Source organism: Mobula hypostoma, chromosome 11 (assembly GCF_963921235.1).
Source record: "Mobula hypostoma chromosome 11, sMobHyp1.1, whole genome shotgun sequence".
Classification (NCBI taxonomy): domain Eukaryota; kingdom Metazoa; phylum Chordata; class Chondrichthyes; order Myliobatiformes; family Myliobatidae; genus Mobula; species Mobula hypostoma.
Window position 1 is genome coordinate 99,588,835 of NC_086107.1, and position 17,670 is coordinate 99,606,504.

The 17,670-nt window shown below is 41.4% G+C and overlaps 1 protein-coding gene across 10 annotated transcripts in view; it reads left to right on the plus strand.

Moving 5' to 3' along the window:
- LOC134353999 (putative RNA-binding protein Luc7-like 2) overlaps window positions 1-17,265 on the plus strand; it is a 61,938-nt gene extending 44,673 nt beyond the window's left edge. For all 10 annotated transcript variants that reach the window (XM_063062636.1, XM_063062635.1, XM_063062637.1 and 7 more), the window contains 4 exons: window positions 5,462-5,550; window positions 8,509-8,538; window positions 12,888-13,094; window positions 15,088-17,265. In XM_063062636.1, the coding sequence (XP_062918706.1) occupies window positions 5,462-5,550; window positions 8,509-8,538; window positions 12,888-13,094; window positions 15,088-15,229 (468 nt within the window). In that variant the 3' untranslated portion in view covers window positions 15,230-17,265. The remainder of the gene's footprint in view (window positions 1-5,461; window positions 5,551-8,508; window positions 8,539-12,887; window positions 13,095-15,087) is intronic.
- Window positions 17,266-17,670: the final 405 nt, after the last annotated feature.

Genomic DNA, 17,670 nt, shown 5'->3' on the forward strand with positions numbered 1-17,670 from the left:
CAGGCTCCTGTTTTCCTTCTTTGATAGTAGTAATGAGAGGAGGGCATGTCCCAGATGGCATGGTTCATTAGTGATGGATACCAATCTTCTTGCGGCATTGTTTTTTGCATATGTCTTTGATAATGCTAGTGCTATTGATGGATCTGGCTGAGTTTACAACCCTCTGCAGATTTTCTGATCCATTAATGCATTAATACCTCCATACCAGACGGTGATGCAATCAGTTAGAATGCTCTTCATGGTACATCTGTAGACATTTGAATCTCCTCACACACCCAATGAATAAAAGTGCTAGCATACTTTCTTTGTAATTGCATCAACATGTTGGGCCCAGGATAGATCTTCAGAGATGTTGACAGCCAGGAATTTAAAGCTGTTCACTTTTTCCTCTGCTAACCCCTTGATAAGGACTGGCATATTTTCATGCACCTTTCCATTTACCTTAATTACTTCTTCTGAGGAGCCATCACACTCCCATCCCAGCAACACCTCACCCTAACAATTCTCCTGTCATCTGCCTACACTGGAGGATAACTTGCAGTAACAAGTTAACTTATCTGCATGTCTTTTTCGGATGAGGCAGGAAATTGAATGATTGGGATGACCACACTATCACAGGATGATCGTACAAAGTCCATGGAATAGATGCCCAAAGTAAAAATCAAAACTGTTCATGGTACTCTGCAGCAACAGTACTACTTGCTCCGTCTCCCTTGTATTAATAGAGATAAGCAATGTGTAATGTTGCATTAGGGTTTCTAATAACAAGCAACACACATCAAAGTTGCTGGTGAACGCAGCAGGCCAAGCAGCATCTATAGGAAGAGGCGCAGTCGACGTTTCAGGCCGAGACCCTTCGTCAGGACTAACTGAAGGAAGAGTGAGTAAGGGATTTGAAAGCTGGAGGGGGAGGGGGAGATGCAAAATGATAGGAGAAGACAGGAGGGGGAGGGATAGAGCCGAGAGCTGGACAGGTGATAGGCAAAAGGGGATACGAGAGGATCATGGGACAGGAGGTCCGGGAAGAAAGATGGGGGGGGGGGGTGACCCAGAGGATGGGCAAGAGGTATACAAGAGGTATATTCAGAGGGACAGAGGGAGAAAAAGGAGATTGAGAGAAAGAATGTGTGCATAAAAATGAGTGACAGATGGGGTACGAGGGGGAGGTGGGGCCTAGCGGAAGTTAGAGAAGTCAATGTTCATGCCATCAGGTTGGAGGCTACCCAGACGGAATATAAGGTGTTGTTCCTCCAACCTGAGTGTGGCTTCATCTTTACAGTACAGGAGGCCGTGGATAGACATGTCAGAATGGGAATGGGATGTGGAATTAAAATGTGTGGCCACTGGGAGATCCTGCTTTCTCTGGCAGACAGAGCGTAGATGTTCAGCAAAGCGGTCTCCCAGTCTGCGTCGGGTCTCACCAATATATAAAAGGCCACATCGGGAGCACCAGACGCAGTATATCACCCCAGTCGACTCACAGGTGAAGTGATGCCTCACCTGGAAGGACTGTTTGGGGCCCTGAATGGTGGTAAGGGAGGAAGTGTAAGGGCATGTGTAGCACTTGTTCCGCTTACACGGATAAGTGCCAGGAGGGAGATCAGTGGGGAGGGATGGGGGGGACGAATGGACAAGGGAGTTGTGTAGGGAGCGATCCCCGCGGAATGCAGAGGGGGGGGGAGGGAAAGATGTGCTTAGTGGTGGGATCCCGTTGGAGGTGGCGGAAGTTACGGAGAATAATATGTTGGACCCGGAGGCTGGTGGGGTGGTAGGTGAGGACCAGGGGAACCCTATTCCTAGTGGGGTGGTGGGAGGATGGAGTGAGAGCAGATGTACGTGAAATGGGGGAGATGCGTTTAAGAGCAGAGTTGATAGTGGAGGAAGGGAAGCCCCTTTCTTTAAAAAATGAAGACATCTCCCTCGTCCTAGAATGAAAACCCTCATCCTGAGAGCAGATGCGGCGGAGATGGAGGAATTGCGAGAAGGGGATGGCGTTTTTGCAAGAGACAGGGTGAGAAGAGGAATAGTCCAGATAGCTGTGAGAGTCAGTAGGCTTATAGTAGACATCAGTGGATAAGCTGTCTCCAGAGACAGAGACAGAAAGATCTAGAAAGGGGAGGGAGGTGTCGGAAATGGACCAGGTAAACTTGAGGGCAGGGTGAAAGTTGGAGGCAAAGTTAATAAAGTCAACGAGTTCTGCATGCGTGCAGGAAGCAGCGCCAATGCAGTCGTCGATGTAGCGAAGGAAAAGTGGGGGACAGATACCAGAATAGGCACGGAACATAGATTGTTCCACAAACCCAACAAAAAGGCAGGCATAGCTAGGACCCATACGGGTGCCCATAGCTACACCTTTAGTTTGGAGGAAACCCTCCTCTTCTTTATGGACACCCCGCTCTGGTCTTCTGCCTGCTCTGGATCTCTTTATTGCCAACTGCCGACGGGACATCAACTGTCTCGACTTCACCGCACCTTGTCCCCATTCCAACCTCACTCCTTCGGAACGCTCTGCTCTCCACTCCCTCCGCACTAATCCTAACATTATTATTAAACCCGCTGATAAAGGGGGTGCTGTTGTAGTCTGGCGTACTGACCTCTACCTTGCCGAGGCACAGCGACAACTCGCGGATACCTCCTCTTATTTACCCCTCGATCGTGACCCCACTAAGGAGCACCAGGCCATTGTCTCCCACACTATCAACGACTTTATCCGCTCAGGGGATCTCCCATCCACTGCTACCAACCTTATAGTTCCCACACCCTGCACTTCCCGTTTCTACCTCCTACCCAAGATCCACAAACCTGCCTGTCCTGGCCGACCTTTTGTCTCAGCTTGCTCCTGCCCCACCGAACTCGTTTCTGCATACCTCGACACTGTTTTATCACCCCTTGTTCAATCCCTTCCGACCTATGTTCGTGACACTTCTCACGCTCTTAAACTTTTCGAAGATTTTAAGTTCCCTGGCCCCCACCGCTTTATTTTCACCATGGATGTCCAGTCCTTATATACTTCCATCCCCCATCAGGAAGGTCTCAAAGCTCTACGCTTCTTTTTGGATTCCAGACCTAATCAGTTCCCCTCTACCACCACTCTGCTCCGTCTAGCGGAATTAGTCCTTACTCTTAATAATTTCTCCTTTTGCTCCTCCCATTTCCTCCAAACTAAAGGTGTAGCTATGGGCACCCGTATGGGTCCTAGCTATGCCTGCCTTTTTGTTGGGTTTGTGGAACAATCTATGTTCCGTGCCTATTCTGGTATCTGTCCCCCACTTTTCCTTCGCTACATCGACGACTGCATTGGCGCTGCTTCCTGCACACATGCAGAACTCGTTGACTTTATTAACTTTGCCTCCAACTTTCACCCTGCCCTCAAGTTTACCTGGTCCATTTCCGACACCTCCCTCCCCTTTCTAGATCTATCTGTCTCTGTCTCTGGAGACAGCTTATCCACTGATGTCTACTATAAGCCTACTGACTCTCACAGCTATCTGGACTATTCCTCTTCTCACCCTATCTCTTGCAAAAACGCCATCCCCTTCTCGCAATTCCTCCGTCTCCGCCGCATCTGCTCTCAGGATGAGGGTTTTCATTCTAGGACGAGGGAGATGTCTTCATTTTTTAAAGAAAGGGGCTTCCCTTCCTCCACTATCAACTCTGCTCTTAAACGCATCTCCCCCATTTCATGTACATCTGCTCTCACTCCATCCTCCCACCACCCCACTAGGAATAGGGTTCCCCTGGTCCTCACCTACCACCCCACCAGCCTCCGGGTCCAACATATTATTCTCCGTAACTTCCGCCACCTCCAACGGGATCCCACCACTAAGCACATCTTTCCCTCCCCCCCCTCTGCATTCCGCGGGGATCGCTCCCTACACAACTCCCTTGTCCATTCGTCCCCCCCATCCCTCCCCACTGATCTCCCTCCTGGCACTTATCCGTGTAAGCGGAACAAGTGCTACACATGCCCTTACACTTCCTCCCTTACACTTCCTCCCTTACCACCATTCAGGGCCCCAAACAGTCCTTCCAGGTGAGGCATCACTTCACCTGTGAGTCGACTGGGGTGATATACTGCGTCTGGTGCTCCCGATGTGGCCTTTTATATATTGGTGAGACCCGACGCAGACTGGGAGACCGCTTTGCTGAACATCTACGCTCTGTCTGCCAGAGAAAGCAGGATCTCCCAGTGGCCACACATTTTAATTCCACATCCCATTCCCATTCTGACATGTCTATCCACGGCCTCCTGTACTGTAAAGATGAAGCCACACTCAGGTTGGAGGAACAACACCTTATATTCCGTCTGGGTAGCCTCCAACCTGATGGCATGAACATTGACTTCTCTAACTTCCGCTAGGCCCCACCTCCCCCTCGTACCCCATCTGTCACTCATTTTTATGCACACATTCTTTCTCTCAATCTCCTTTTTCTCCCTCTGTCCCTCTGAATATACCTCTTGTATACCTCTTGCCCATCCTCTGGGTCACCCCCCCCCCCCGTCTTTCTTCCCGGACCTCCTGTCCCATGATCCTCTCGTATTCCCTTTTGCCTATCACCTGTCCAGCTCTCGGCTCTATCCCTCCCCCTCCTGTCTTCTCCTATCATTTTGCATCTCCCCCTCCCCCTCCAGCTTTCAAATCCCTTACTCACTCTTCCTTCAGTTAGTCCTGACGAAGGGTCTCGGCCTGAAACGTCGACTGCGCCTCTTCCTATAGATGCTGCTTGGCCTGCTGCGTTCACCAGCAACTTTGATGTGTGTTGCTTGAATTTCCAGCATCTGCAGAATTCCTGTTGTTAGGGTTTCTAATATCTGGAGAGCTTTGAGGGAACCGTGCAAAAAAAGACTCTTAAGTATTGAGAAAATAAATGTACAAAAGGCTGCTGTTCCATTGTCTTAGGAGTGCAAAAGCACAAGCTGGTTGAAGATTAATTTAAAAATTATGTTTATTTAAAAAAATCTCTTGGACTTTCATAAAGTGTTTATCTGAACTTGCTGAGATTTAACAAAATTTGCAGTCATCACAGAACAAAGTTCAGTTAGCTGTATGTGACCATAGATTAAGCAAATAGATGTCATTTAAATTTTATGCAGAGAAATGCTAAGTAAATCCATGATAAAGAAAAGAACACAAAATGGTGGGATGGGAATTTATCCTTGATCACATGCAGAATAGCAATGAATGTTTGTTGAATTCAGATTATGAATATCAATGCTATATCTTTCAATGATTGCTTGAGAATAACAAAAACTATGTTTTTTGCCTTTTGATCAGGTTATATTTTCTGTTCATATACTTTTAAATGAAGTGCTTGAATTTTCCAACCATTTGACTTATTCAGGAAAGGTTTATTCCTGTTATAGTGGCTATGTACTTTGCCATATTCTCCAGAGATCTCTTTGATTTAAAGCTCTAATTTATTATGTACCTTATTGAAATGCTGACTTTTTAATGTACAGAAACTTGTTGCTGAGAAACAGGAAAAAAGGACACAAGAGCGACTGAAAAGAAGGGAGGAGAGAGAAAAGGAGGAACGAATGAAAAGAAGGTTGGTTACCGTTTAACACTTAAAGACTTGACCAACACCAGCGATAATTATTTCTGTGGGAAAAAAAATCATTTCTTCAGTTTGCTCCATGCCTTTAGGGATCTTTGACTTTGTTTATCCTTTTTTCTTATCTTTGATCCTGATTTTGTTATTTTCTATTTCTCCTGTCTGATCCTAATGTTCCAGTACCATTATGTTCTTCCTTCCTCAAATTGTATTCTTTTAATGTTCATTAATTTCCTGTTGTAATAGATCTTGACCCTGAAGACATTCTTCTCAATCTTGTCACCCTACTTAAATCTTGTATTCCAACATTACTTGATTTTCTTTTGCTTGCAATCTCCATTCCTTTGGTTATCAAAGTAAGTCTGGATTCTTGGAAAAGCAAATCGTTTGACAATTAATATTCTTTCAAGAGGCAGCTAAAAAAGGGGAAGCATCTCTCTCATCTATCAGACAGGGTGCTTACTAGCAGCACTTAATCAGATTTCACACAGGAAAGTTGGTAGCATTCAAAATCTGTAGAAATGGAGGTAATCTTTTTACATCTTGGTATTTGCCTGAAGGCAGAAGGAAATTTGATGTGGGTTGGTGATCAAGTGATATCTGGATAGGAATGGTCAATGTATTTTTCTTGTGGCGTAGCAAGTGGTAATTCTAAAGACCTACACATTACTTAGATAGTAAAGTGATGTTTCTAGGTTTGCAAGTGACACAAAATTAGAAGGCAATGTATACTGTGTAATTTCAAGGAAGAAGTAATAAAAGCATAAATGATCATGTGTGTGGCTCAAAGTGGGGAAAAATGGAGGAGGTCTGTGTTGATCCACTGTGGATCCAAGAAGACACATGGAAAATGTTTGGAATTCAATTATCAGTAATGAGATAAGGGGCTTTTGTCATCCATGTGAATGAACTGAGCATCAGCAGTTGCCAATACATACAAATGCAGTAGAGCTTGAATAAGTCTCCAGGCAACTGAAATATCAATTTTCAGTTTTGTATTCAAATCCCCTTGTGATAAAGACCTTTTGATTTATTTGGCTTCTAAATATTTGTGTTTTATTCAAAAGCCGAACTTGAGTTTCAAAACAAAAAATAATATAGGGAAATAAACTTTACCCAGCAGTGTCTTACAGCTGTTAAGATGTGTGGCCAGGCTCTCTCTTAATTGTATGTAGTACATTAGCTCTGAGATTAAATGTTCAGAGGGTATCAGGGTGAATTCATAGTTGCTTGAAAGCCTTTGTTTCTCTGAGAATACAAAGGAGCCTCGGCTTCATGTCAGAATTGAAAGATGAAGTTTGACCTGGCAGTAATTTTAGACCAAATCCAAGGCAAAACGTCACAAGAACTGGTACTTCTAAGAATTTTGATGACAAGAACTAAAAGTAAGATACAAGCTGAAATAGGTAAAGAACAATGTGGTTTTGTCAAAGACAGAGGTACAAGACACACGATATTGATGTTAAGGATACTATCAGAACAAGCTATTCAAGTGCAAAAAGATTTGTTTATTTGTTTTATCAACTACACAAAAGCATTTGATGAAGTAAAGCATAATAAGTTATTTGAAATATTACAGGAAACTCTAGATCTAGATTCGAAAGACCTCCGCCTAATCAGAAATCTGTACTAGGATCAAGCTGCCGCTGTAAGAATAGATGGAGAAGTGGGTCAGTTTACGAAAATCGAGAGGCATTCGACAAGGGTGTGTTTTCTCCCCGATTTGTTTAATGTGTACAGTGAAACAATATTACAAAAAAGAAGAGACATCTTGGGAATCAAAGTTGGTGGTGAAAATATCAATAATTTCAGATATGCAGATGACACTGTTAATTGCAAGTACAGAGGAAGAACTACAAAACTTAATTGATATAGTTGTTGAAGAAAGTGCAAAAATGGGTCTATCAATTGTAAAAGGACAGAATATACGGTGATATCCAGAAAGAAGGAGAATCCTATCTGCTGGCTGAGAATAAACGGGGAAGACATAAAACAAGTACAGAACTTTTGCTACTTAGGAAGCTGGGTGACATCAGAAGGCAGGTGCAATATGGACATCAAAAGAAGAATAGGGATGGCAAAAGACACCTTTACGAGAATGAAGAATATACTGACCAACACTAAACTAGGCATGACAACCTGCCTCAGAGCACTGAAATGTTACGTTTATCCAGTTACGTTATATGGCTCAGAATGTTGGGCAATAGCTAGTAACATGACGAAACGAATTGAAGCAACAGAGATGTGGTTTTTGAGGAGGATGCAAAGAATATCATGGATGAAATGAATATCTAACGAGGAAGTCATGAACAGAGCAAGCACAAAAAGAGAAATAATGTATGAGATCATGAAAAGGCAACCTGACTTCATTGGACATGTGATTAGGACAGAGGAGTTAGAATGCACGGTAATTATGGGAAAGATTGAAGGGAAGAAAGCAAGAGGAAGACAGACAAATGATGATGGAGACAGCAGCCAGAGAACTGGAAACGAATACCAGTGAATTGATCCACTTGACCCGAAACAGGAGTGTGTGGGCCATGGCAATCAAAGCTCAGACTGGGCACGGCCCCTGATGATGATGATGATGACGACAACAGGTGCTACATATAGTGTTAACAATAAAGTTATGTTGCTTAATCCATCAATGACTTTTATTCTTTTTACCCTTATTATTGGTGAAAGTCTTGAAATAATTGCATTTTAAGCCCTATCTCTGATGGTACCAATTTGCGATTCGATACTTTTATAATTTCTTCCTCTAAATTACACAGTTGCCGGCTTTATTATTGCTGATTAACCACCAATAATTTTCTATGGTATTAGCGTTTGATAAAATCAGTATAAAAGATAGCAAGTATGTTGAGCCTTGAATCACTGTATTACATTAGAATTGTAGATGTAGCAATGAGATTCATTATCTTCTGTGTTACTCTTTTCTTGATATTTCAGGACCCGGTCTCGCAGCAGGGATCGCAGGAGGTATGTTTTCTTTTTTGGTTCCTCACTGGTGTGGCTACATCAACTATTTGAAGCTGGGGAATGAAGAGAAAATTATACTTGGATTTAAGAAGTAATATTGGGATATTCCAAAGTTATGTACCGATAATGAAGTACAAGAGTCTACAAATATTACCTTCATTCCTGCACACATTAGCAATAAAAACACAATCTAGTCTAGTTTACCAGGTGAAGTTATCAATCTTCAGCATCCAACAAAAGATCACATTCTTAATCTCACTCTAAAGGTCTCTGCTCTTCAGATGTTATTCAGTAGTTATACAGTCCTTATCAGGTGAGTTCAGTCATTCAAACCTGGTCATTACAATCTTACTTCAGATATCCTTAGTGAGATATTTACATTACAATTGAAACCATGAAATAGTACAAATTAACGTCTGAATCAATATTTAAATGTGTTTCATCCAAGTTGGATGTACATTAAAGCCCAGCATCTGAATATCTGGAACAAATTAAGTGTTTACAAACACCTTCAGCCAAAGTGGTCAGTCTTGCTCTGTTGCCTCTTGTGGTATTCTTCACAGTGGCTAATTTCTAGGCAGATTGGTTTATAAGCAAATAAGGCTAAGTACATTTGGTATGACAGTGGACTGTAAAAGCTGAAAGATTATCAAAAGAAACATCAATTCAAAATTGAAATATTCACAAACATTGTGCTCAAAGGAATTTGGTCCATTGTGCCATTCACTGTGATCATGGCTGATATACACCAAGCCTCAACTCTTTCTGAGGGTTATGCGGAACTGGCACAACTCCCCAACCTTTCAAAGTTGTATTTCCTATTTAAATATCTCTGGTTATTTAGACAGTAGGTGCAGGAGTAGGCCATTCAGCCCTTCGAGCCAGCACCACCATTCACTGTGATTGTGGCTGATCATCCACAATCAGCACCCTTTTCCTGCCTTCTCCCCATATCCCTTCACTCCGCTATCTTTAAGAGCTCTACCTAACTCTTTTTTGAAAGAATCCAGAGAATTGGCCTCCACTGCCTTCTGAGGCAGAGCATTCCACAGAACCACAACCCTCTATGTGAAAAAGTTTTTCCTCAACTCCGTTCTAAATTGTCTACTCCTTATTCTTAAACTGTGGCCTCTGGTTCTGGACTCCCCCAACATCGGGAACATGTTTCCTGCCTCTAGCGTGTCCAATCCCTTAATAATCTTATATGTTTCAATCAGATCCCCTCTCATCCTTCTAAATTCTAGTGTATACAACCCCAGTCACTCCAATCTTTCAACATATGACAGAGCCGCCATCCCGGGAATTGACCTACGCTGCACTCCCTCGATAGCTAGAATGTCCTTCCTCAAATTTGGAGACCAAAACTGTACACAGTACTCCAGGTGTAGTCTCACCAGGGCCCTGTACAACTGCAGAAGGACCTATTTGCCACTCTTCAAGAAGAAATTCCTATGTGGTTTTAAACTGTGATCTCCTTATTATGCAACTGTAATTATTTGAACTTCTACCTAGGTTCTGAATCAGATTTATTATTTCTGGAGTGCCCTAAAAATTGTGGCTTTTGCAGCTGTGGTACAGTGCAAAGATGTAAAAATATAATTTATGAAAGTTCTGGTCACCTCACTATAGGAAGGATGTGGAAGCATTGGAAAGGGTATAGAGGAGATTTACCAGGATGCTGCCTGGTTTAGAGAGAATGCATTATGATCAGAGATTAAGGGAGCTAGGGCTTTACTCTTTGGAGAGGAGGAGGATGAGAGGAGACATGATAGAGGTATACAAGATATTAAGAGGAATAGATAGAGTGGACAGCCAGCACCTCTTCCCCAGGGCACCACTGCTCAATACAAGAGGACATGGCATTAAGGTAAGGGGTGGGAAGTTCAAGGGGGATATTAGAGGAAGGTTTTTTACTCAGAGTGGTTGGGTGTGTGGAATGCACTGCCTGAGTCAGTGGAGGAGGCAGATACACTAGTGAAATTTAAGAGACTACCAGACAGGTATATGGAGGAATTTAAGGTGGGGGGTTATATGGGAGAAGGCAGGTTTTAAGGGTCGGCACAACATTGTGGGCTGAAGGGCCTTTACTGTGCTGTACGATTCTATGTTCTATGTAAAAATAAATAATGGTCAGGTGATGTTCATGAATCATTCAGAAACCTGATGGCGGAGTGGGGGAAGAAGCTGACACTGAATTGTTGAGCATGGGTCTTCAGGCTCCTGATGGTACTAACAAGTAGAGGGCATGCCCCAGGTGGCAAGAGTCCTTAGTGTTGGGTGCCATCTTTTTGAGGCACCATCTCTTGAAGTGTCCTCGTTGATGGGGAAGATTGGCTAAGTCTGTAACCCTCTGCAGCCTCTTGCAATCCTGTGATGTGGAGCCTCCATACCAGACTGTGATAGTCCTGTGTTTCATAAAGTTTGCCCATATTCATCTAGACTCCAAAGAATACAAATCAAAGTTTTAGTCATTCATTATAAGAGAACCCTCTCAGCCCAAGAACTGTGCTTCCTCCAATGCTAGTGTAACCTTTCTTAAATAATGAGAACAAAATTGTATGCAGTAGTCTAGATGTGGCCTCACCAGCACTTACAGTTGTAATAATACTTAAGCTTCAGCTCCCTTCAGTAAAGATAATGTACCATTTGCTTAACTACTTGTTAACTTTGTTTTTCATACCTAGAAGGCTTAGATTTTGCTATGCTAAGTCTCTATATTCTGTTGCAGAGTCCGTATAGCCTCTTCATAATGGCCCCTGAACTTGAGTACATTGCAACTGATCCCTCCTCCGTTAATGTAGATGGTAAATAATTAAGGGTCAAGAACTGGTACTTGTTACAAGATCTTTGTAATATTCCACTAGTCCTTCCAACTCTACACAATAACTGATGAATCCATGTCACCACATCAATACTCTGAATTCTTATGTTGTGGCTCAGCCTTCAGTGAAGTACATTATCAAATTTCTTGTGAAAATTGAAATACATTACATCTGCAGATCTTATCAACTCTGCTGGCCATGGTCTTGATCAAAAGCAAATTCATAAATATTTTTCTTTTATAAAACCACGTTTAATTGGTTTGATTGCATTTAGCTTCTCTAAATGAATAGATATTTCTCCCTCAATTAGTCTCTAGCACTTGATCAACAGTAGCTGTCAAATTCCTTGGTTTTTGTCTCCCTCTATCCTTGAATGAGCAAATTACATTTTGCAATTGTGTTACATTCCCAAACCAAAGTGAATTTTGAAAAGCTTCAACCAGTGACTCTATCTGTAGTCCCTTTTCTGTTAAGGTTCTTGGATCAGGTCTTTGCAACTTGTCTGTCTGTTCCATTAGCAATAGGATGTTGTTTCTTCCATGCTATTTCAAGCTCGCCCACCTATTATTTTTGGACTATTTGCAATTTCTTCTACTTGAAAACTGATTTAAATGATCTCCCATTTCCTTGTTACCTATCATTAATTCCACAGTCTCACCCACTTGCCTGATTTTCCTTCCTGTATCCTTAAAAGCTCTTTCTACTTGTTTTGGATATTACTGCCACCTTTATCTGATACTATTTTTTTTTACTGATTTTATTAGTACTAACGGCTTTTTAGTCTCCCACTGCTAGTTCTTGGAAGAATTCATAATCTTCTGGCTTTCCACCAGCTTAGCTACTTTGTATGCTTTTAATTTAATATCTGTGATTGAATATTTTTCTTAACTTGCATTGTTACCCACAGTGGTTCATCTTTCTTATTGAGTCACTTTTTTTCTAATTGGGATAATTTTTTCTGGGGGTATGCTGCTTGAAAATCTGTCACTGCTCATCTACTGACTCTTAGCTTATTTACACAGTCCACTCAGGCATCTTGTCCCTCATACCTTCAGTTTTATTTAAGTTCAGGATACTGTTTATGGTTCCATGTAGTTTGCCCTTAGACTGTATCTTCAATTCCCTGGAGAGCTCTGGTGTTACTGCATTTTAATACTGAATATCAGGGATGAGGGTAGACAGTTTACATCTATACTTGGCAATAAAGAGTTGAGATCAATGGGGAACAGATCATACGTTATATATTGTGTCTATATTTGACCAGTCAGGGTTGTTGGCCCTGAGCTGAACCCCCCGAACCTGGAGGACTGGTGGACCACTCTTAGTCTGACCTCTACCCTTTGAACTGTTTGGCATGGGTGACCTTACCAAGAATCAAAGCATAAGGCCCTGACTCCAGCCAATGTAACTCTCTGGGTCATTGAGGCACGCAAGTCTCCAACCCTATGACAAGGTTGTGGTCCTCTTGGAGTCGTAGAGAGATGGATGACTGATAAATAATTGTAGAAAACAAAATTATTTCTACAGATCAAGATCAAGGGAGCGTCGTCGACATAGATCCAGGTCTGCATCCCATGACCGACGCAAACGTTCCCGCTCCAGATCTCGGGATCGGCGTCGTCGACGCAGGTCTCGTTCTAGAAGTAGAAGCAGAAGCCGTAGTCACCACCGCAGCAGACATAGCTCCAAGGACAGAGAGAGAGATCGGAGTAGAGAAAAAAGCTCTAAAAGGAAGTAAGTTTGTGCTTCGCTATTGCATTGTCCGTATGACTGACATATATCAGCATAACACTCTTGTTCAGACTTGTGATATAAGGTGGAAGCAGTCCCACTGGTCCCACTCCCCTCTCACTACCCTGTACCACTACAAGTTGTTTTCTCCCACATGCCCAATAACTGCACTTTGATTATTTTGTCACTGTCACACTACAGGACAACTCACAATAGCCAACTGAAGTACCAGTACATCTTTGGGAAAGGAAAGAAACACGAACATTTAGAACCCCCTTTGATCATGGGAGAATATGCAAACTACACAGACTGGTCTTTAGAGCTGTGAGGCAGCACCATGAAATATGTGGTTGCAATTAAATATCCAGAGCTGAAACTTTTTTTGCTCTTCATTAAAATAGCACTTTAACCATGGTAATGTCAATTCTGCAAAAATATAGTCTCATTTAAAAGACCTTTGGTTTGACCAGCCTTCCTTCAAAACTATTTCTAATTACTTCTTTGTAACTTGTAGGACTGCGTAGGTAATTCAAGTATTAATCTACATAGAAGAATTAAAATTTCTCATAACTTCATGTTGTTACATATTTCTTAGAGATTTTTTTTCATTCCTCCTGATACTTGTTTTCTGAAATGGATTGCTCTCATGTTTAGTTTTCTGGCAATCACTGCTGGTACTATTATTCAGGTGCTCAGTTAGGTTGCCTCTTTATTTTCCTTTACTGCTTAATGAGACTGCACAATCTACATGATACATGGCTTCATTTGCCAAGGCACAGAATATGAGCGTAGGAAGGTCTTAATACAACTGTATAATACATTGATGTTTTGGTTGCTACACTGTAGGAAAGATGTGACAGCATTGCAGAGGGTGCAGTAACGATTCATCAGTATATTGCTTGGGTTGAGAAACTAGGCTGAGTTTTCTTTGGAGCAGGGAAGATTGAGTTGGATTCCAGAATGCACTGTCCAAATGTCCATTTGTTCATGATGTGCTGTAATGTATAATGTGGGCAGTCACAGTCTTTTCATGACCATGATCGTTCTTGGCAGATTCTTCTGCAGGAATAGTTTGCTATTGCTTTCTTCTAGGCAGTGACTTTACAAGACGGGTGACCTTAGCCATTATCAAAACTCCTCAGAAATTGGCATCAGTGGCTACATAACCAGGAGTTGTAATATGCATCAAATGTTCATACGACCATCCACCACCTGCTCCCATGGCTTCACTTGACCCTGATCGGGGAGCTAAGCAGGTGCTACACCTTGCCCCGGCTAGCAGAGGGAACGAGTGTCTTACACTTCCTTTGGTAGAGATGCATCTCCACCCCACTACTGTCCAAATGGTAGAAGCAATTACTGTTAAGTATCTAAATGAGCTCGAATTGCCAAGGCATAGAAGACTATGCACCAAGTGCTGGTAAATGGCATTACTGTAGCTAGTGGTCACAGTGGGCTAGAGGATCTGTTTGTGGAACACCTTAGCTGCTGGTTGCATGCAACTTCCCCCATTCCCCCACACTGACCTGTATCTCCCTGAAAATTGATGGTAACGAATATAAATGACATGCTTGTGTTTATCAGTTATAGTAGAGGAAGTTCATCAGGATGCTGCCTAGTTTAGGAAATATTAGCTATAAGGAATGATTGGGAGGAGTTGGATTATTTTCTCTGGAGCATTAGAGGCTGAGGGGAGACTGAATGGGTTTATAAATCTGTGATGCATAGATAGGGTAGATATTCAGTCTCTTTCCTGTGGTAGAAATGTCAACTACATGTGGGGAAAGGGTACAGGTATCTCTTTCTCTCAACTTTCCTGTCGGTTTCCCAATTGTTAGTTCTTCTTATCAGATCACTTTCATATTAAAGTATTGTTAAAATCTTGAAGCTCTGTATTTCAAGATGGGAGATTCTTCTATTTAATTTTTACTGGTAAAGTGAACTTGTATAATTATTTGTGTAATACACCTTGTCTAAAATTATCTGATTTTTCTAGGTCTAGAGATCGAGACAGATCCAGGGATCGAGACAGGGATAAATCAAGGGAGAAAGATCGTAAGGATAAAAGGCGTTCTTATGAAAGTGCAAATGGCAAATCAGAACACAGCTCTGAGGAGCGTGAAGCAGGAGAAATCTAAAGGACAAATTTTTTTTGGAATCAGGGCAGTGGATGTCTTATTGTTTAACTTGACTAGGGGAGCTCTTGTTTTGGTTTTGGACTTAGAGAAAAAAAATTCCAGCGTTTAGGTGACCGATAACTTAAATATTAGATAGTTGAAGATGTTGACATTTTTGTCAGTTTAACCAGCTGATTTTGAAGGCAGCAGCTGGAGGTGCCTAGAATGTACTATGTGTGCATGCACTAGTGCTGTTATGCCACTGACATTAGGGTTCCTCCTTTCATTTGCACAAGGGTGCTATTTTACTTTGAATATTGAGTTATTTGTTAGGTTGCATTTTTTTTTTAAATGTGGAATCTCAAATCCATAAAAAATTTTATTAGAAGCAGAGTAAGAGTGGATCTGGTCCTTTGGGACAGTAACTGTTGTTACTATAGACTGTATTGGCTTCTCCACCCACCCCTCCCAGCTCCATCATCCCATACAAGTAATGGTACATGCTGTTTTCAGTAAAACTGCAACAGTCATCTTTTTCAGTCTAAGTATATTTGACTAGCATCTTTTTGCTGGTGATTGAGAACCTACTGGATCTTTTTCCCACCAGTAGGAAAAGTTACTTGTCTTGCATCCAAAGAAACTCCTTTTTCCTACACACCATTTCCCTCAAAGTTAACACTTTATTCATGTTTAATTTTGCTTTGAACAAACCTAGATTTTTTTCTCATTCTGTTACATCCATAGATACTTCTACGATTTGAGTACTTTTTTTTTCTCTTAATTAACCTGAAAGGTGGAACAATGCACTGCCTGTTTCTTACAAAACTTATCAGTTGGGATTTATCAGGAAAAATGCAACTGCTACAAATAAAGCTGAGTATTTCATCTCTTGATTTCTAATCCCATCTCCACACAAAATCTATTTTAAAAATCTGTAACTTAGGAGCATGTTTCTCTTTAAGTGCCCTATAAGGTGTGGAAATGCACTGAAGCTATTTTTTTTGGCAGTGGGTGGAGAGGAAAGCTCTAAATTTCTGAGTTTGTAATTTTTCCTTATATGTACTTTTTAATATAATTAAGAAGTGTTGGTTTTATTCTTGCAGTTGCAGTAGAAGTTCAGGAAGGAATGGTCCAATATTGGAGTTGATAAGTTATGTGATTTCAGTAGCTTTTCAGGATTCTGCATGCTAAATACATGCTAAAATTCCCCCAAGAAGACCTTTCTGGCTTTGTGTGCATGTAATTCTCATTAACCTTAGCATGTCTTCACAATACTTCTGGAACACAATGAACATAACTAATTTTGGATTGTTACTTGTGAACTTTTTGAGTGAAATCATGCCCATAAAATAGTTTTTAGTGTTTATTATTCACAAAAAGAGATTGTGTACTCAACACAGGATTTTCCAGCCATTAAAATGATACAAAATACTTAGTTGGATTTGAGGGAACCCTTTGTGTTTTCCACACACTTGTGGCATAAATGGCACACTCCATGCAGTTCAGGGTGTTGTCTCCAGTGGGCACTGGGGTGTCAAGAGTCCTACAATATACCAATGTATTCCATGATGGCTATTTTGCTTGTTTTGTTGGTCATTTGTGGTTATCCCACAATTGATGTGTTTTGTTTTAAAGAGGTGGTCTGGTTTAACTTAAACCAACTTCTGTGCTATAAGAATAACTCAGTGTAATGTTCGTTGCTATCCACAGTGGCACTGTATTTCTGCACCAGATACTTCAGTTGCTGGATGCCACTGCTGCCCCTGCCCTCCCCCTCTCCACCCTTCCACCCCTACCAACATTCATTTCATTCTCCATGGTCATTTGATCAGTCAGATTCCTGAGTTTGAGACGAAAATAACAAGGTTTTATTTTATTCCCCTGTATCTTTTTTCCCTCATGACTTGTCTATACTTGTATTGTTAATTGAAAACAATTGAAATAAATTTTTTCAAAACCATTTAATAAGATTTATAAACAATTTAAGTTTTTTTTCTGTATTGTATGAAATTGTCATGAATACTTGTTTGCTACTTTGCAATTAAAATGAAACAATATTACGTCTTCCTTTGCTTGCTTGGCAAGTCTGTTGGAACATGTCGCGGTGTGTGCCGTGTTCCCATACCTTGCAGAGTCAGGAGTGCCTCTGCCTCTGCGTTGGTGATGTTTTAGTGTGAAGGTGAACTTGAAATGGTTCACTTATTATGTTGTGATCAATGTAAACTACATTTAAATTAAAATGATGAGGAATGATCTCTTAGGACTCAACAGTAGATGAGTCAGTAGATTTGTACTAATTTAGTTTGGGTCCGATTTTGATAATTTTGTTCTGGAAATGATCAAGCCAAATTTTATTACAAACTGAAATAATTTGGAATCTGTATCCAGCAGGCAAGTAAATGCATATTCAATACAGTACATTTTGGTTGAACTTTCCAGTTATATTGTTAGTGAAAAACAGT